At 53.0% G+C, this 17,916-nt stretch overlaps 1 protein-coding gene across 1 annotated transcript; it reads right to left on the bottom strand.

Moving 5' to 3' along the window:
* Nucleotides 1–1,320: 1,320 nt before the first annotated feature.
* tcf19l (transcription factor 19 (SC1), like) lies at nucleotides 1,321–15,365 on the bottom strand. Its single transcript, XM_072475721.1, has 3 exons — nucleotides 14,593–15,365; nucleotides 10,710–11,502; nucleotides 1,321–5,912 (listed from the first exon to the last, which is right to left on the bottom strand). The coding sequence occupies exons 1-3, from the start codon at nucleotides 14,867–14,869 to the stop codon at nucleotides 5,657–5,659; spliced, it is 1,326 nt and encodes a 441-aa protein (XP_072331822.1). The 5' UTR covers nucleotides 14,870–15,365; the 3' UTR covers nucleotides 1,321–5,656.
* Between the last annotated feature and the right edge of the window lie 2,551 nt (nucleotides 15,366–17,916).

Raw genomic sequence — 17,916 nt, 5'->3', positions numbered from 1 at the left:
CACACATGGCAAGTGCTGCTATTGATTGCTGGGCATGGGAATAACAGACTGTGCATGCAGAAAGGCGATAGTGCACGTGCATTATATCAGACTGTGATCTTCGTTTCAAAATTAAGCCACGTCACTGCCTGCCAGTGGGTCCACAATCATAAACGGGGGCGATTAAGGCTAAGAAGGGTGCAATCGGCAGAACAAAGGGGAGCAGTGTCAAAGGGTCACTAGGGACAGATGGCTAGGGAAAAAAATGAGCGATGGAAGAAATGGAAATAAAAATGGGGTGAAGATGGAGAGAGTTCAGTCTGAAGTCCCGAAGGCTGTAACGTGCCTCGAAGGCTGTAACGTGCCGAATCAGAAGAGGAGGTGCTGCTCCCTCAGTTTGCGCTGGGCTTCACTGGAACATTGCAGCAGGCCGAGAATGGACATGAGGTAAAGTTGAAATGGCAGCAACAGTAAAGCTAGACTTAGTGCAGGTCATTCAGCCTATCAAGTCTGCACTGGTCCTTGGAAAGAGCACCCTACTCAAGACCATGCCTCCACCCTATCCCCATAACCCCACCTCACCTTTTGGATACAAAGGGGCAATTTAGCATCCACCTAATCTACATTTTTGGACTGTGGGAGGAAACCCACACAGACACTGAGAAAGTGCAAACTACACACAGGCAGTCACCAGAGGTGCTAACCATTGTGCCTGGTCTGCGTCTTGCGAAGCGGTCACCCAGTAGAGTAGACCACACTGGGAGCAGCAAATGCAATAACCCAGAATGAAGGAGGGTCTGAAGGACTGCCTCACTTGAATACGATGGGGAGCAGGGAGGAGGTAACTGGGCAGGTGTCACACCTGCGATTGCATGGGAAAACGGAGAGGTGTTGGGGGTGATAGAGGAGTGGACCAGGATGTCCCAGAGGGAATGGTCCCTGCAAAATGCTGACAAGGGGGAGGGGAAGAGGTGTTTGGCTTGGGAGGGTCTTTGCTGTAAACTCCAACATGTTCAAATAGGACTGAAATCACCAAATCCTCCCATTCCTATTGACAGGTTATTTCTAAGGCCTTGCTGACCTACAGTTCCACAGGCATTTAGCGTGTCTAGATACAGCGCGAGGTTAGGCTGCTTTCACTCTGAAAGACAAACGGTCTGATCTTACCCACTCCCCCAGGATTCATTTATCAGGAGTTACTACCAGGACCCAGCTTAGCTCTGTTCTCATTGGTACACCTGTTGTGGGGCACTGTTCGATGCGAGATTAAGACCAGCTCAGGCCCCAGGTGCAATTTCTTGACCAGCTCTGAATACAGTAGATAATTGGGGGGAAAAAAAATGACACTTTCTGGCAGTTTAATTTATTGAATATTGGCAGTGATACAAGAACCTTTCTACAATTTATATTTAGACAGTTACGATGAAGGCAGGTTTCATTAACACATTCTGACAAAGTAAAATCCAGTGACCTTTACAAGACGCACTGTTAAGAAAATTACACCTTCACCTAAACAGAATATACGCTTATTGATTGATACATGTAGCTGAGTTCTGTTTGGTTAAGAATCTCCTGATTATGTATGCATAATCTCCTCCCCCCACCCCCCCCTGCGCAAACAGACAAAACACCCGACATACTATTTTATTCTATTTCAAAAGGGGGCGATGGTCAGTCAAAAGCAAGGCGTTCCCCACAAAAGCCCTGCTCCTGTTTTTTTTTTAAAGCCTTTAAGGCTTGCAATGATTTGAAGGAGGAAGCATCAAAGAAATCATGATTTGCAGAAAGCACGTTCAGGCTTAGGTTAACCCCCCCACCCCAGGCCCCCAGCTCACTTTAAATGACTGATTCACAAAGCCCGGATTCCAGATTTCTCACTGTCATATATAAATAATCTTCAGAAACTTTGATTTGACCCACTGGATTGTGCGTAGTGAAACATCGGAACTAGATTCACAACTACAGTCTGAGCTACTCACACCCAGCTTGCAGACTTCCACCAGGAATCTGCTCATTTCTCCTCTTCCCCCCCCCCCCCCCGAGGCCACTGGACCCCCTACCTCACCAATTGAGATCAGCAAACTGATGCAAAGCAAGGGTCGAACCCAAGGGTGTCTCCCGATGGGTGTTGGGGGAACTTCCATGTTTCCATCCGGAAATGGATAAACTGCTTAACGGTACGATCCAGTTTTAAGGGGGTACGTCAAATTGCACCATGCACAACAACCTCTTAGTTTCAACGAAACGTGGACGAGAAAACAATTTAAATGCATTTGCTCTGCCCCTTTCTCTCTCTCTCCCCCCACCCCACACACTAAGCAATATAAAGTACAAAATAATCTCTAACCTGTCAGCCAGCTTAATGCCGGCAGGTCACGGTGCAAATCACACAAACTTTACCAACCATGGCACGCACAGTGGTATTGATGATAACCACCCACCCACCATTTTGGTCAGGAGGTTGGTTACCCACAATAAAATTCACTCGGCCTGGCCCTGATTTTCAAAGCGCCAGTTAATAACAATAACTGCTAGTTTAATAGTTAGGTCCACAAACATTGGTTTCTTTCGACACAGTGGATGGGCTCCATCCAGTGGGAGAGATCTCAGAGAAGGGAAAAGGTATTGAAACAAGACAGCACCGGGGGCCACTCTCACAGCGGAGGCCTGCGCTTTCCGATCCATGTCTCTGGCAGGAAAATCCACATCAGCAGATTCCCTGAAGTTGGCCGAACACGCTGGTTCATTTTTACTCCGTTTGTATTTCCCGGCGGATGAGGGGAAACGTGGCAGTGACAAGAGTTTTCAAATCCGGAACGTGCAGCATTCGCATTCACCTCCACAATGGCCTCCCCGCCCCATCTGCCCAAACACAGTGCAATTCCTCAACCAAGCCAAATTCATCCGTCGCGATTGAAAAGGCAGCGGCTGACCAAGAAAAAGTGACCAGTGTCAGGAAAGGTCAAACAAAACGTTGGTTGCGAAGGGAGCTGCTGATACCATTTCTCCCCAAAAATAAATAAATACAGCAAGATCCACAATTAAGTGCTTTAAAATTTTGGAAATGTACAAAATGAAGATAGATAAAAAGGAAATTGCTCAATTGAGAAAAAAGGATAATAGTACATCAGAGGGAGGCCATTCAGCCCACAGTGCCAGTGCTAGCTCTTTGAAGGAGCTGTCCAGCTAGCCCTACGCTCCACTCTTACCCTGTAATTTCACCCCCATTCCCCAAAGCGAAGGAATCAACCGAGTGAGAGTTGCTCCCACCAACATTCCAGGCAGTTTATTCCATCCACATGCTTTGCAATAAAAATTCTGCTCATCTTTTCACCCCCACTTTTGTGTCTCCTCTGTTTACCGACATTACACAGGTGTCTTCAAAAGTACTTCAATGCTGTAAAGCACTTCGGGGTGACCAGGTCTTCAATCAGTGATTTATAAAGGTTTAGCACAGCTCTTTCCCCCCCCACCCCCCCCCCCTGCTATTACACACGATGCAGGGCTTCCCAGACCGCAGGTCGTGACTCCCCCTCCCAGTGGGGTGACGAGACAAGATTCTGAGGTGGCGAGCCCCCATGTTGAAATCCTCTGCGGACGTGGCCCGACTGACCGACCTTTCCAGGTCCGATTCCGGCTTCCAAAAAGCCAGGGGGCAGGTGGGTTTTCAGAATCCTTTCGCATTAAATACTTTCCCACCATACGGGGGTCACGGTTGGAGATTCCTTGGGAAGCACTTGTGTGTGTCATCATTCTAAAGCCGAGAATCTTTCTCGCTTTAAACAAAGTTTTTTTTGTTGTGAAATGCCAAAGGCGAATTTAATGCTCTCTGTTTCAAAATGCTTTACTGTCACAATAGAGCTCAAGTTTTTAAAAAATAGATTTAGTGTACCCAATTCATTTTTTCCAATTTAGGGGCAATTTAACGTGGCCAATCCGCCCACCCGGCACATCTTTGGGTTGTGGGGGCAAAACCCACGCAAACACGGGAAGAATGCGCAAACTCCACACGGACAGTGACCCAGAGCCGGGATCGAACCTGGGACCTCGGCGCTGTGAGGCAGCAGTACTAACACTGCGCCACCGTGCTGCCCCACAATAGAGCTCAGTTGAAGTGCATTCTTGTAATGGACATCCTGGCTTCGGTGTTGCTTACCGAAGCTAAGATTCCCTCATCCTTCTGAAGGAGGAGGTCTGGTTTGTGAAAATAAAATGGCAACTTCCCCACACTCACAACAAACTTTCAAACACAAAATTTTAAGAGCAAACTGATCGTGCTTCACCCCCCCCGCCCCCCCAAAAAAATCCACACACACATCAGGCAACGGCAATTAGGGATTGGCACCAAACGCTGACCGTGCCAGCGGTTACAAGCGGGTCAAGGCATCGCAACCAGGTGACCACCCTTCGTGGGTCTACGGTTGTATCAGGAGTACAGGCTTGTCCGCCAATAGTATTGGTGCTCGGGCCTCGAAGAAGAACAGGAAAAGGCCTCCGCGGAATGCAGGCAAAAAATTCCATAAGAGTGTTTACCTAAAAAAGGGTGACTGCCTTTCCAATACCCCTCATAGGCCGTGAAAGCACATCTCGGGGGCAATGGATAGATACGGTAGGCGTATAGCGTCTCCCTGATTGGGTCTACCTGTGAACCCACTGGGCTCTGCCATAAAGAGCCAGGGCCCAGCCGCTCGATTCTGCCTCCTTCAGTCACTCAGCTTGGTCGAATATCCTTGCTCTCCCTCACCCCCAACCCAATCCCTGGAAGCCCAAAGTGTACTTCAGACAAAGACAACATTTACAACAAACACCTGCGACTAGAAAGGCTCACGGGAACCGTTCCTGAAAGAACCCTCTCACTTTAAGGTATCATTTGCCACATGGTATGGACTCCGCCAAGTGCCAAATTGGGAATACTCGGTCTACACAAACGTACAGCCAAGTCTTCCCTCGAGCCAATTTCCGACAGAGGATTGGGAATCCTTTGTGGGTTTGCTGTACTCCCCGGTAAACAATGCTGACTTTGACCGTATCGTAGCTCTGTACTGTCAGGACTGCAAACGGCAACGTCAGATCGCACCGGGGAGTTTGGTTCAACCCTCCAGCAGGGGGCACACTGATGAAGCCATCGAAGAAATGGCTCTTATTGTGTGACGTACAATAGAAGCCTGCCACTCCACTGACGGGATCAGGATTGCCTTTTAAGTAGGTCCGCTAAACATCCGAATATTGTATGTTAATCTTTGGAGTTGACATGAAAAACAGTTTATCGGAAACAAGATTCAGCATTCCTCCCCCCCCCTCAAGGACATCAAAACAATTGGAGGTCCAGACAAAGTCCAAGCATCCCAGCTGTTGTCTGCGGCTGACAATGTCGGATTTGCCCCCATGGTGGCTCTTTGGCGAGCAGAAGTAAAGCGTTCCCTCCTCTGAAACTAAAACATGCTTTCCTTTCATTCACTTGGCAAGTCCCACTCAGCAGCGACACTCCACAATCACAGCAAACAAGTAGCCATGTAAACCACAAGACCCCCAGATAGGAAACGAGAGAAGGAAAGGCCAGTAGGCTGGACAAACAAAGATGGCTGACATTTTCACTCCAGTTCTGAAAAAGAGAGAACCCTGACGGACGGGACGGCGTTACGGAGGTCGTGTCTTTTGATTTGGGGCAGACTGACTGTTACGTGCAGCCACAGTGGAACTCCGCGGAGGCCTCCTTCATCGCGCTGTAGTTGCAGCCAACACAGGCGACATGGTACCAGGCGTCGCAGTCGTCGCACTGCACCCACTCCACGGTGTCCTCCTGGGGTATCCGGCACCGCTCTGCAGCGCACTGCTCTGCCGCGCAGAGTGTGTGCGTGAAGACCTTGCACATGACCTCCGGCCCCAGCGGGATGGCGCCCAGCGGATGCTTCCGAGGCCGCCCTCGTTTCTTTCTGAAAGAAAAATCACAAGTCAGTCGATAAATGGGCGACGCTGCTGTCTTTCCCCATTTCCGGCACCGCGATCCATTGCATTATATTGCGGCATTCCTGTAAATATTGCGGCATTCCTGAAATCTTTCACCGGTCAGTTTCGGAACTCCTGAAAATAGAAGCGGCAGACCAAAGCAGTGACCTTATAGTTTTTCTTCTCCCTCAAAAAAAAACCTCTCAATCCTCTGGCTTATCACATTGTACGTTCTTTCTTTCAGTTTAATACCATCCTTGATTGGTTGATTGATTCCCTTCCTAGAATCCTCCTTCCTCATCGGGATACATTTCTGTTGAGTCAAGAACTATTTTCGCAGACTTCGACTGCCATTTTTGCAAAACTCCTTTCCCAGTCCACTCCGATCAACTCCGCCCTCGTTTCGTTGTAATTACCCGGACTCAAGTTTAGCACAATTGTTTCTGATCCACATTTCTCACTCAAGCTAAATTTCATTTCAATTGTACCTCGTTATGGTCACTGTTTCCTGGGAGTTCAGCATCACAAAAAGAGATTATCGCTTTGCTCCTTGTGGGGATTGGCTGTGCGCCAATTGGCTGCCGTTTTTGGGTAAATAAAACAGCTGCTACACTTCAAAAGTACTTCAGTGGATGTAAAGGTGCTTTGAGACATGGTGCAGAGGGATCTAGGTGTTCCTGTGCATAAGTCGCAAGTTGCAGGTACAGCAAGCATTTATGGCGGCTAACGGAATGTAATCCCTTTTTAAAAAATACATTTAGAGTACCCAATTAATTTTTTCCAATTAACGACAATTTAGCGTGGCCAATCCACCTAGCCTGCACATCTTTGGGTTGTGGGGGCGAAACCCACGCAGACACGGGGAGAATGTGCAAACTCCACATGGACAGTGACCCAGAGCCGGGATCGAACCCGGGACCTCGGAGCCGTGAGGCAGCAGGGCTAACCCACTGCGCCACCGTGCTGCCCAACAGAATGTAATCCTCGATTACAAGAGGAATTGAGCCGAACAGTAAGGATTTCATGCTTCGGTTACGCAGGGCATTGGTGAGACAGCATCCCAAATACTGAGGGCAGTTTTGGCTTCCTTAAATGAAGGAAGGATAGAAACGTGTTGGAGGCAGTTCACAGGTTAACTCATTGATACCTGGAATGAGCAGGTTATCTTATAAGGAAAGGTTGGACAAATTTGGCTCGGTTACACTGGAGTTTAAAGTGATGGGTGACTTGATTGAAGTTTATAAGATCCTGAACGTTCTTGACAAAGTTGGTGTAGGGGAGTCCACAACTCAGGGGCAATGTACTAAAATTAAGGGTCGTCCTTTTGGGACAGTTCCTCTGGCGCTTATGCGACTTTGGAGCTCACTGCTTCAGGAAGCAAGGGTCATTGAATAACTTTGAGGTGGAGGTAGATCGATTCCCTCGCCCAATTGGCAGGGTGGAGAGGAGGGGGGCTAGATGGGAACGTGGAGTTTGAAACACACACAGATCAGCCATGATCTTATTGAATAACGGAGTAGTCTCGAGGGGCCGAATGGCCTACTCTTGCTATTTTGTACATTCAAGATGTTGCCATGTCCACCATTGTGTACTCTGGAATATTTATTTTCCAACCTTGGTCATCATGTAACCATGTCTCTGTAATAACAATTTGATCTCTGTGCCCCTAGTTTAGCTATCACAGCTAGTAGATGCTTCACATTCAAATAAAAAGAGCCTTTAATTTTATTCTTTTATTACTATTCTCTGCATGGACCTTACTCACCGCTTAAAGCAAACGGCGACATATTTCAAAGTCAGTGTGGTGTGACTCGGAGGGGAACTTCCCTGTGGTGGTGTTGCCATGTATGTTACCCTTGGCCTTCTCGGTGGTAGATGTCACAGGTTTGGACAGTGCTTTCAAAGGAGCCTCAGTGAGTTTCTGCAGTGCATCTTATAGATGGTACGCACGCTGCCACTGTGCTTCGGTGATGGAGGGAGCGAATGTTTACAATGGTGGATGGGGTGCCAGTCAAGCACCCTGGATAGTGTTGAGTTTTGAGTGTTATTGGAACTGATGGAGAACGACAGTTAAACCTTTGGTTCCTTCCCATTCCACTTCCCTATTGCTGCCTCGTCTTTTCACTTTGATTTCCAAATCTTCCTTTACCCGAACCCTCCTCCCGCTCCGTTAGTTTAAAGCCCTGGCTGTACGATTTGCCAGGACACTGGCCTCAGTCGGGTTCGAGAGGAGCCCACCCTGACGGAACGGATTCTCTTTCCAGACTACTAGAGAGAGTGTCCCATGAATCAAAACCCTTCTCTTCCCACACCTCCTTCATCGGGTGAGTCACCCGAGGAAGGAGCTGCGCTCCGAAAGCTAGCGATTCCAAACAAACCTGTTGGACTTTAACCTGGTGTTGTAAGACTTCATACTGTGCCCTCCCCGTCCAACGCCGGCACCTCCACATCATGGCTTCCCACACCATTATCCGAGCCACCAGCTCAATTCTCTAATCTATGCCAACTGGCATGTGTCGGAGGTAACAATCCAGAGATGATTACCGTTGATGTTCTGCATTTTAATCTTCAAACGCTCTCGACAGAACATCATTTCTAGTTCCACTTGCGTTGCTGGTTCTTATGTGAACCACGACAACTGCATTCCCCGCCTCTTGCTCAAAGTCCGCCTCCAGATGTCCTTAACTCCTGGCAGGCAACACGACCGTCACAGCTCAGGGAAACTAGTCTTACGAAATTCACATTGATCCTCTGCAATGATGCACTCCGCACTGCAATCTCTTTTATTGCAAAATTCAATGACCACCTATTCTCCATCGGTACTGATCTCGCCTCTCAAACACCAAACCACTCGCTCACCCAATACAATTCCAACTATCTTACCAGCTCCCGAGTGCTCGGAAGAACAAATCATATGCAGCAATTCACGTCTTTCAGCCAATCAATTAACCTAATTACCCTTTGCTTTCCCTAGCAGTTGCAGATGAATGTGCAGAGTTCATTGTAAATTCTCTAAACCCACGCAGACACGGGGAGAACGTGCGGAGAACATGCAGACTCCGCACAGACAGTGACCCAAGCTGGGAACGAACCTGGGACCCTGGCGCTTGAAGCAACAGTGTTAACCACTGTGCTACCCTGCTCAGTTAATACAAGCTGACCATCCCGCCTCGAACATTAATTCCGCCATGCCGACATTTCATTTTACTTCGCACAACATTTTGTGCAATGAGTAGCTAGGGTTTTCTGCACACAGCAATGCACAACTCTGACAGTTAAAACGAACGGCAAAAATCTTTATAGAGAAGGCTAGCATTGCAGATAGTAAACTTTGGGACCATATCTCAGCATCTTAGAACCAATTGTGGTTTTCAAAGGGAAACTAGATAAACATCTAAAGGGAACCTTGCAGGACAACAGAGAAAGGGGAACCGTGTGAGGAGCTAAATGTAGGGAGCTGCACAAGCTCGATGGGCCCAATGGCCTACTTCTGCGCTGTAACCATCGATGATTGGAAGCCAATTTTGAACTCTCCATTTGAATGCAGCACGGAAGGAAGTCATTCATCCATCAGGCACATCTGCGGTAACTCTGTTAAAGAGTAATCCAAAACTAATCCCACTGCCCGTTAACTGCGCCAGCAGCTTCTCGCCAGAATGTTTAAGTGTTCCCTCTGGTCTCACAATCCCTGCTGTAAAACACTTGTATGTAAAGACTTATCGCTACACTTATCTCCACACTCCTCATTACCTAAGGGGCAATTCAGCATGGCCAATCCACACAACCTGGGCATCTTTGGACATTTTCTTTTCTTGTCATAAATTTAGAGTACCCAATTCTTTTTCCCCCAATTAAAGGGGCAATTTACTGTGGCCAATCCACCTATCCTGCTCATCTTTTAAAAAAAAATAATACCCAATTCATTTTTTTCCAATTAAGGGGCAATTTAGCGCGGCCAATCCACCTACCCTGCACATCTTTGGGTTGTGGGGTGAGACCCACGCCAACACGGGGAGAATGTGCAAACTCCACACGTGCTAACCACTGTGCCAACGTGCTGCCCACCTTTGGGCATAATTAACAAACATTTACCTTGATGAAACACATCCAAACCATCACACGGGAGACACGGCACATGAACAAACCATTCAGCCCATCCAGTATCGGCTGGAGTTTATGCTCCGCTGCACAGCTGGTTCGTGATGCCGAGCGAGGCCAACGGCGCGGGTTCAATTCCCGCACCGGCTGAGGTCATTCACAGGCCCCGCCTTCTCAACCTTGCCCCTCGTGTGGTGATCCTCAGGTTAATTCACCACCAGTCAGCTCTTTGCCCTCAAAAGGGTCAAGCAGCCAATGGTTGCTGGGACAATGGCGACTTGGCTTTACTCGAGCCGCCTCCCATCTTTCCCCATGTAAATTTGTTACCGTAATCCTCTCTTCCCCTTCTCCCTCTTGTTCCCGCAAATGTATCCACACTATTAACTTCAACCGTGCCCTGTGGTAGCGTGTTTCACGTCCCCACCAACCACGCCCTGTGGTAGCGGGTTTCACGTCCCCACCAACCGTGCCCTGTGGTAGCGTGTTTCACGTCCCCACCAACCGTGCCCTGTGGTAGCGGGTTTCACGTCCCCACCAACCGTGCCCTGTGGTAGCGTGTTTCACGTCCCCACCACTCTTGGTCAAAGAGGTCTCACTTCAACACGAGATGCTAAAACTCGAGGATGATTCCTAGCCGGGTTTCATGTATAGCGAGGCCATGGCAATTTTAAATTCAAGGAGCTTACCCAGTTGGTGTGATGTGTGGGTTCTCTATCGAATCTCGGAGGACGTGCCCTTCCTGCTCCACTTTGTGCTTTTTGAGAGCCGGTTTTTGCTCAGGCGAGAGGGCTCGGAGACCCAAGGTCAAATGTCGATACAGATCTGGGTCCAGGTCAGACTCGGACTTGCAGTGCCGGCGGCTGGTGGCACTTTGCTGCACCTCGACTGAAAACCGCTGGAGCTCCTCCTCCAGCTCCAGGTCGGGGAGGACAGTGTGAACGGTCTTCCGCCGATGCTTGGTCACCGGCCGATCGCATGGCCTCTTCGGCGCAGGAGTGGTGACACCAGCGTCGCTCCCGCGATGACACGCACCCAGAGAGAAGTGCTGAAATTTCCCCAGCACCCCCCCGGGGTCGCCGCACTGGCTCCGCTCCCCGCTGCTCCCCGAGTGCAGCATGAAAAGCTGCGATCTCAACTTGCTGATGCTCCCAATGGAGTTCAGGATCAACGTGGCCCGGGAGGTGGCGGGTACCTTCGTGAGGCTGCGGATCCGGGCCCGCTGGGGAGAGGCGCACTTGTCTGTCGAACAGACCGGCCGGAATCCGCATTGTCTCCGGACCTTGGGGATGGTTATGGCATCAAAGTCCGCTGGGCGGACCCTGACCTTCTGGAACAGGAAGTAGAACTCAGAGTCCTGCTGGGTCGCCAAGGAACCCTCGCGGATGTTCACAGCATCAGGGTGGCCAAACGTGACTGTATCTCCGTCAGTGAGCTCCGCCCTCTGCCCTTTGGGAATGCGAACGTCATTGACAAACGTACCTACAATGACACAGGCATTAGTGTGATCTTTATCAAGAATTAAACACCTTGCATTATGCACCCCATTAAAAAAAAAGGCATAATTTCTCCCTCTCCCCTTCACACAGTCAGTTCACCAGCATCTACTATACAACCCAGTCAGCAGAACAAGTACCACCTCGGGTGCCTGTCGTTCAATCCCTCCAGAGCCTGATCCCATTAAACAATATCATATCACCTTCTAATGAACCATCTGTCACAAGTACCACGACAGAACGGCCAGCTTGGTTTACAATTCCCAACACAAACAGAAAGTGCTCATATTTCCCTCATTCAAAGAGCAAGTGTCAGCTATATCAGGGAACACGGCGAGTTGGCATCTAACAGCTCTGACACTGAAGAAGCCGATTCCCATTCTACCGCCCCCCCCCTCACATTAAAAAGACTGCATCGATCATGATTCCTCGGAGCCGCATCGGTTCTTTTGTTTAAATCATCCTGTGGCCTCCATGTTCCCTCATCACCCAGGGCAAGAACAAAGTGCTGTCGATCAGAGATATACAACAGAAAGTGCCGGGGAAAAACATTCAGCAGGTCTGGCAGCATTTGTGGAAGAGAGAGAGAGCGCGCGAGAAACTGAGTTCACATTTCAGTATCACCAGAACTGCAAATGCGGGCGATCGGTGGGGGTGGGAGCGATGTGTGTGGGGCGGGGGTCCTGGACGAGTTTGGTGGGTATTGTGGTGGTGGGTGTGCAAGGGTTCGTTCAGGAGTAACCCAGCAGCTGGGCTGATGTTTTAGGGGGTGAATTGTACCTGTTCAGAGAGTGAGAAAACGGAGTTTGGGATTCAGTTTGAGTTGAAACGTGAACTCTGTTTCCTCACTCCACCAATCACCCCCCCCACACCAACCACCACCACCCCCCCCACACCAACCACCACCCCCCCCCACACCAACCACCACCCCCCCCCCACACCAACCACCACCCCCCCCCCACACCAACCACCACCCCCCCCCACACCAACCACCACCCCCCCCCACACCAACCACCACCCCCCACACACCAACCACCACCCCCCCCCACACCAACCACCACCCCCCCCCCCACACCAACCACCACCCCCCCCCACACCAACCACCACCCCCCCCACACCAACCACCACCCCCCCCCACACCAACCACCACCCCCCCCACACCAACCACCACCCCCCCCACACACCAACCACCACCCCCCCCACAACCACCCCCCACACCAAACCAATCACCACCCACACCAATCACCCCCCCACCCCCACACCAATCAATCACCCCCCCACACCAAAAACCCCCACCACACCAACCCCCCCCACCACTCCCATCACCCCGCACCACCCATCACCCCATCAATCACCCCCCACCCCACCCATCACCCCCCCCACCCCACCCAACCCATCACCCCCCCAACCCACCCACACCCCAATCACCCTCCCACCCACACCAGTTTGAGTTGAAACGTGAACTGTTTCCTCACTCCACCAATCACCCCCCCCAACCCCACACCAATCACCCCCCCCCACCCCACACCAATCATCCCGCCACCCCCCACACCAACCACCACCCCCCCCCACACCAACCACCCCCCCCCACACCAACCACCACCCCCCCACACAACCAACACGCCCCCCCACACAACCAACACGCCCACCACAACCACCCCCCCCACAACCACCCCCCACACCAAACCAATCACCACCCACACCAATCACCCCCCCACCCCCACACCAATCAATCACACCCAATCACCCCCCACACCAAAAACCCCCACCACACCAACCCCCCCCACCCCACCCATCACCCCCCCACCCCACCCATCACCCCCCACCCCACCCATCCCCCCCCCCCATCAGCAACCCCCCCACCCCACCCATCAGCAACCCCCCCACCCCACCCATCAGCAACCCCCCCACCCCACCCATCAGCAACCCCCCCACCCCACCCATCAGCAACCCCCCCCCCACCCAACCCATCACCCCCCCACCCCACCCATCACCCCCCCCCAACCCACCCACACCCCAATCACCCTTCCACCCACACCAGTTTGAGTTGAAACGTGAACTGTTTCCTCACTCCACCAATCACCCCCCCAACCCCACACCAATCACCCCCCCCCACCCCACACCAATCACCCCCCCCACCCCACACCAATCACCCCCCCCACCCCACACCAATCACCCCCCCACCCCACACCAATCATCCCGCCACCCCCACACCAATTAATCAACCCCCCACCCCCAAAAAACCCCACCAATCACCCCCCCACCACACCACTCCAATCAGCCCCCCACCACAATCACACACCCATCAGCCCAATCACCCCCCCACTACACCAATCACACACTCCCACCCCACCAATCACACACTCCCACCCCAATCATCCCCCACCCCCACCCCAATCACACACCCACACCCCAAACCAATCACCCCCTCACCCCCCCACACCAACCACCACCCCCCCCACACCAAACCAATCACCCCCCCACACCAACCCCCCCACCCCACCCATCACCCCCCCCACCCCACCCATCACCCCCCCCACCCCACCCCACCCATCACCCCCCCCACCCCACCCCACCCATCACCCCCCCCACCCCACCCATCACCCCCCCCCCACCCCACCCATCACCCCCCCCCCACCCATCACCCCCCCCCCCACCCCACCCCACCCATCACCCCCCCCCACCCCACCCATCACCCCCCCACCCCACCCCACCCATCACCCCCCCACCCCACCCATCACCCCCCCACCCCACCCATCACCCCCCCCAACCCACCCACACCCCAATCACCCTCCCACCCACACCAGTTTGAGTTGAAACGTGAACTGTTTCCTCACTCCACCAATCCCCCCCCCACCCCACACCAATCATCCCGCCACCCCCACACCAATTAATCAACCCCCCACCCCCAAAAAACCCCACCAATCACCCCCCCCACCACACCACTCCAATCAGCCCCCCACCACAATCACACACCCATCAGCCCAATCACCCCCCCCCACCCCAAACCAATCACCCTCCTCACCCCAAACCAATCACACCCCCACCCCAAACCAATCACCCCCCCACCCCATACCGTTGGTGCTCCTGTCCACGATGTGCACCCTCCACTCTCCGGCCGGCGCCCTCTCGGCCTGCAGCTCGGCGTGCACCCGGGAGATGAGCTCCTCGGCGCGGCCGCCGCCCGAGCTCAGGCACAGGTCGGTCAGGTCGGGCCGGCGGCCCAGGCGGAAGGTGCAGCGCTGGCCGGCGGGCAGGAAGGTGTAGAGGTCGCGGGCGGGCGCCGGCGGGCTGGCCTGCGGTCCGGGCCCGATGCGGAGCAGCTGCAGGCAGGGCTGCACCTCGGACAGCATCGTCCCTGGGAGCGGGCCGGGCGTCAGGTCATCAAAAACCGCGCTCCTCCGCGGACGGGGGAAGGTCCGCTCGTCACGTCATCAAACCCTCCGCTGGTCGGTGGGGAAGAGAACGATTGTTACGTCATCAAACCCTGCGCTGGTCGGTGGGGAAGGGAACGATTGTTACGTCATCAAACCCTGCGCTGGTCGGTGGGGAAGGGAACGATTGTTACGTCATCACACCCTGCGCTGGTCGGTGGGGAAGGGTCCGCTCGTCACGACATCAAAGCTTCCGCTGCTGCCGGGGGAACAGCTTGATTGTTAGGTCATCACCACTCCGGTCGGTGGGGTGGGGTGGGGCGGCGCGCGCCCTCTCCGCGAGCCCGACACCGGCCGATGCTGTTCAACGGGCGGGGAGGCGCCAACCCTCCAACAGCTGCTGGCCGCCCGGTCTACTTCCTTCCCCCGTCTCTTGTTTACAGGAAGCGCCTTTGAAAATTGGCGCGCTCTGCAGAGGCAGCGCGAGATCTCCGACCGGCGCCCGACGGCAGTGCGCATGCGCTCCGGGTCGCCGCGCTCTGCGCGTTGAGGTCGCTTTCCGGGCCCCTGTGCGCCGCCATCTTTGATCAAGGCAGAAAGGGAGGAGCGCCCATTGTGACAGGCACAGCTGTCAGGACCTGCTCTCTCACAACAAAGATGCCAGGATCTGACCAAAGTCCATCCACCTGAAATCAGAACTGTTTTCATTTTCTCTGCCCCCACCCACATTGCTGAGTATTTCCAGCATTTTCTGTTTCTATTTCAGATTTCCAGCCATCGCTCTGTGAGGCAGGTTAGAGATGACAATAATCAACGCAGTCCAAAGTTCACTGCTTCGCTCCAATAATTCCTGCTGATCTCCATCAAGGAGGTGGTGGAAAGAGAAAGCGCTGCAGGAAAAGCTCAGCAGGCCCGGCAGCATCTGTGGAGAGAGGGAGAGAGACAAGAGTTAACATTTCGAGTCCAATGTGGGCAGAACTGTTGGGGTGCAAAAGAGGGCCGCTAGCGAGGCCCATCGTGTTTGCGCCGGCTCTCGGAATGAGCGGGGAGATGATGGTGCAGTGGCACCATCGCTGGACCAGTAACCCAGGCTGATTCCCCTGGTTCGCGGGTTCAAATGCCACCACGGCATTTCAGAACATCCAATTCACCTAACAAGCACGTCTTTGTGGGAGGAAACCGGAGCACCCGGAGGAAACACACGCAGACACGGGGAGAACGTGCAGACTCCGCGCAGACAGTGACCCGAGCCGGGATTCGAACCCAGGACCCTCACGCTGTGAAGCAACAGTGCTGTGCTGCCGTGCCAGCATGCCCATATCCCATGGGATAATAAAGAAAATTCACCTCATGCCATTCTCCTGCCCTCTCACTGTAACCCAACATATTCTTTCCTTTCAGATAATGGTCGAATTCCCTTTGCATGCTTCGATTGAATCTGCCTCCACACTGCCAGACAGTGCATTCCAGACCCTAACCACTCGCTGTGTGAACCTGCCTCCACCACGCTGTCAGACAGTGCATTCCAGATCCTAACCACTCGCTGTGTGAACCTGCCTCCGCCACACTGTCAGACAGTGCATTCCAGACCCTAACCACTCGCTGTGTGAACCTGCCTCCACCACACTCTCAGACAGTGCATTCCAGACCCTAACCACTCGCTGTGTGAACCTGCCTCCACCACACTGTCAGACAGTGCATTCCAGGTCCTAACCACTCACTGTGTGAACCAGCCTCCACCACACTGTCAGACAGTGCATTCCAGATCCTAACCACTCGCTGTGTGAACCTGCCTCCGCCACACTGTCAGACAGTGCATTCCAGATCCTAACCACTCGCTGTGTCTGCATCACCGCGCTGTCAGACAGTGCATTCCAGACCCTAACCACTCGCTGTGTGAACCTGCCTCCACCACACTCTCAGACACTGTCTGACAACAGGAGTGCGTCCCACCTCCGAAAATCGTCCTTCATTTGGTCTACTAGTCGGGCCAGATTTAGCTTGTTCAGCCGTTCCCATTCCCGCGCCACTTGGATGCCTAGATACCTAAAGTTTCCGCCTACTACTCTAAACCCCAGTCGCCTCTCCTGTCCCCTCGCCTGGACTGCAAACATCTCACTTTTCCCCATATTTAGTTTATACCCCGAAAACTGGCCAAATTCCCCCGGAATCCTCATGATTTCTCCCATCCCCTCTGCTGGGTCCGATACATACAGGAGCAGGTCGTCTGCGTAAAGCGAGACTCTGTGCTCCATCCCCCCCTGGACCAGCCCCTTGAGGCTCTCAGTGAAATTGCCAGCGGCTCAATGGCTAATGCGAACAACAGTGGGGAGAGGGGGCACCCCTGTCTCATTCCCCCGATGAAGCCTAAAATAGTCCGATGTTGTCCTATTCGTCTGTTCGCTCTGCCCAAACCGTCCCAGTACCTCCCACAGATATTCCCATTCTACTCGATCAAAGGCCTTCTCTGCGTCCATTGCGACCACTACCTCCACCTCCCTACCTTCCTGATCACGTTTAATAGCCTTCTTCCATTGGCCACCAACTGCCTTCCCTCAACAAACCCCATCTGGCCCTCCTCAATAACATCCGGAACACAATCCTCAATCCTAGAGGTCAAAATTCTGGCCAGCAGTTTGGCGTCCACATTCAATAGGGTTATCGGCCTGTAGGACCCACACAGCTCCGGGTTCTTGTACCCGCTTCAGGAGCAGCAAAATCGTGGCCTGTGACATCATCGGGGGAAGCACTGCTCTCTCCCTTGCCTCGTTGAATGTCCTCATCAACAATGGCCCCAATATCCCAGAGAACGTTTTATTGAACTCCACTGGGTACCCGTCAGCCCCGGGGCTTTACCCGACTGCATGGCCTTCAGACCCTCCACTATCGCTTCCATCCCGATCGGGGCCCCCAGCCCTTCTACCAGCTCCCCGTCCACCTTCGGGAACTTTAGACCCCCTAGGAAGTGCCTCCTCCCCTCCTGCCCCGTTGGGGGTTCCGACCCATACAGCCATCTCCTTAAACGC

The sequence above is a fragment of the Scyliorhinus torazame genome, chromosome 14 (genome assembly GCF_047496885.1).
Source record: "Scyliorhinus torazame isolate Kashiwa2021f chromosome 14, sScyTor2.1, whole genome shotgun sequence".
Classification (NCBI taxonomy): domain Eukaryota; kingdom Metazoa; phylum Chordata; class Chondrichthyes; order Carcharhiniformes; family Scyliorhinidae; genus Scyliorhinus; species Scyliorhinus torazame.
This window is presented reverse-complemented; position numbering and strand designations above follow the sequence as displayed.

What these genes read in the sequence shown, in the direction of transcription:
- tcf19l (XM_072475721.1), bottom strand. Translation starts at nt 14,869, where the DNA reads ATGCTGTCCGAGGTGCAGCCCTGCCTGCAGCTGCTCCGCATCGGGCCC. An exon ending in CGTGGACAGGAGCACCAACG is followed by an intron (nt 11,503 to 14,592) that starts GTATGGGGTGGG and finishes GTGTCATTGTAG; the next exon opens with GTACGTTTGTCAATGACGTT. An exon ending in CCACACATCACACCAACTGG is followed by an intron (nt 5,913 to 10,709) that starts GTAAGCTCCTTG and finishes TTTTTCTTTCAG; the next exon opens with AAAGAAACGAGGGCGGCCTC.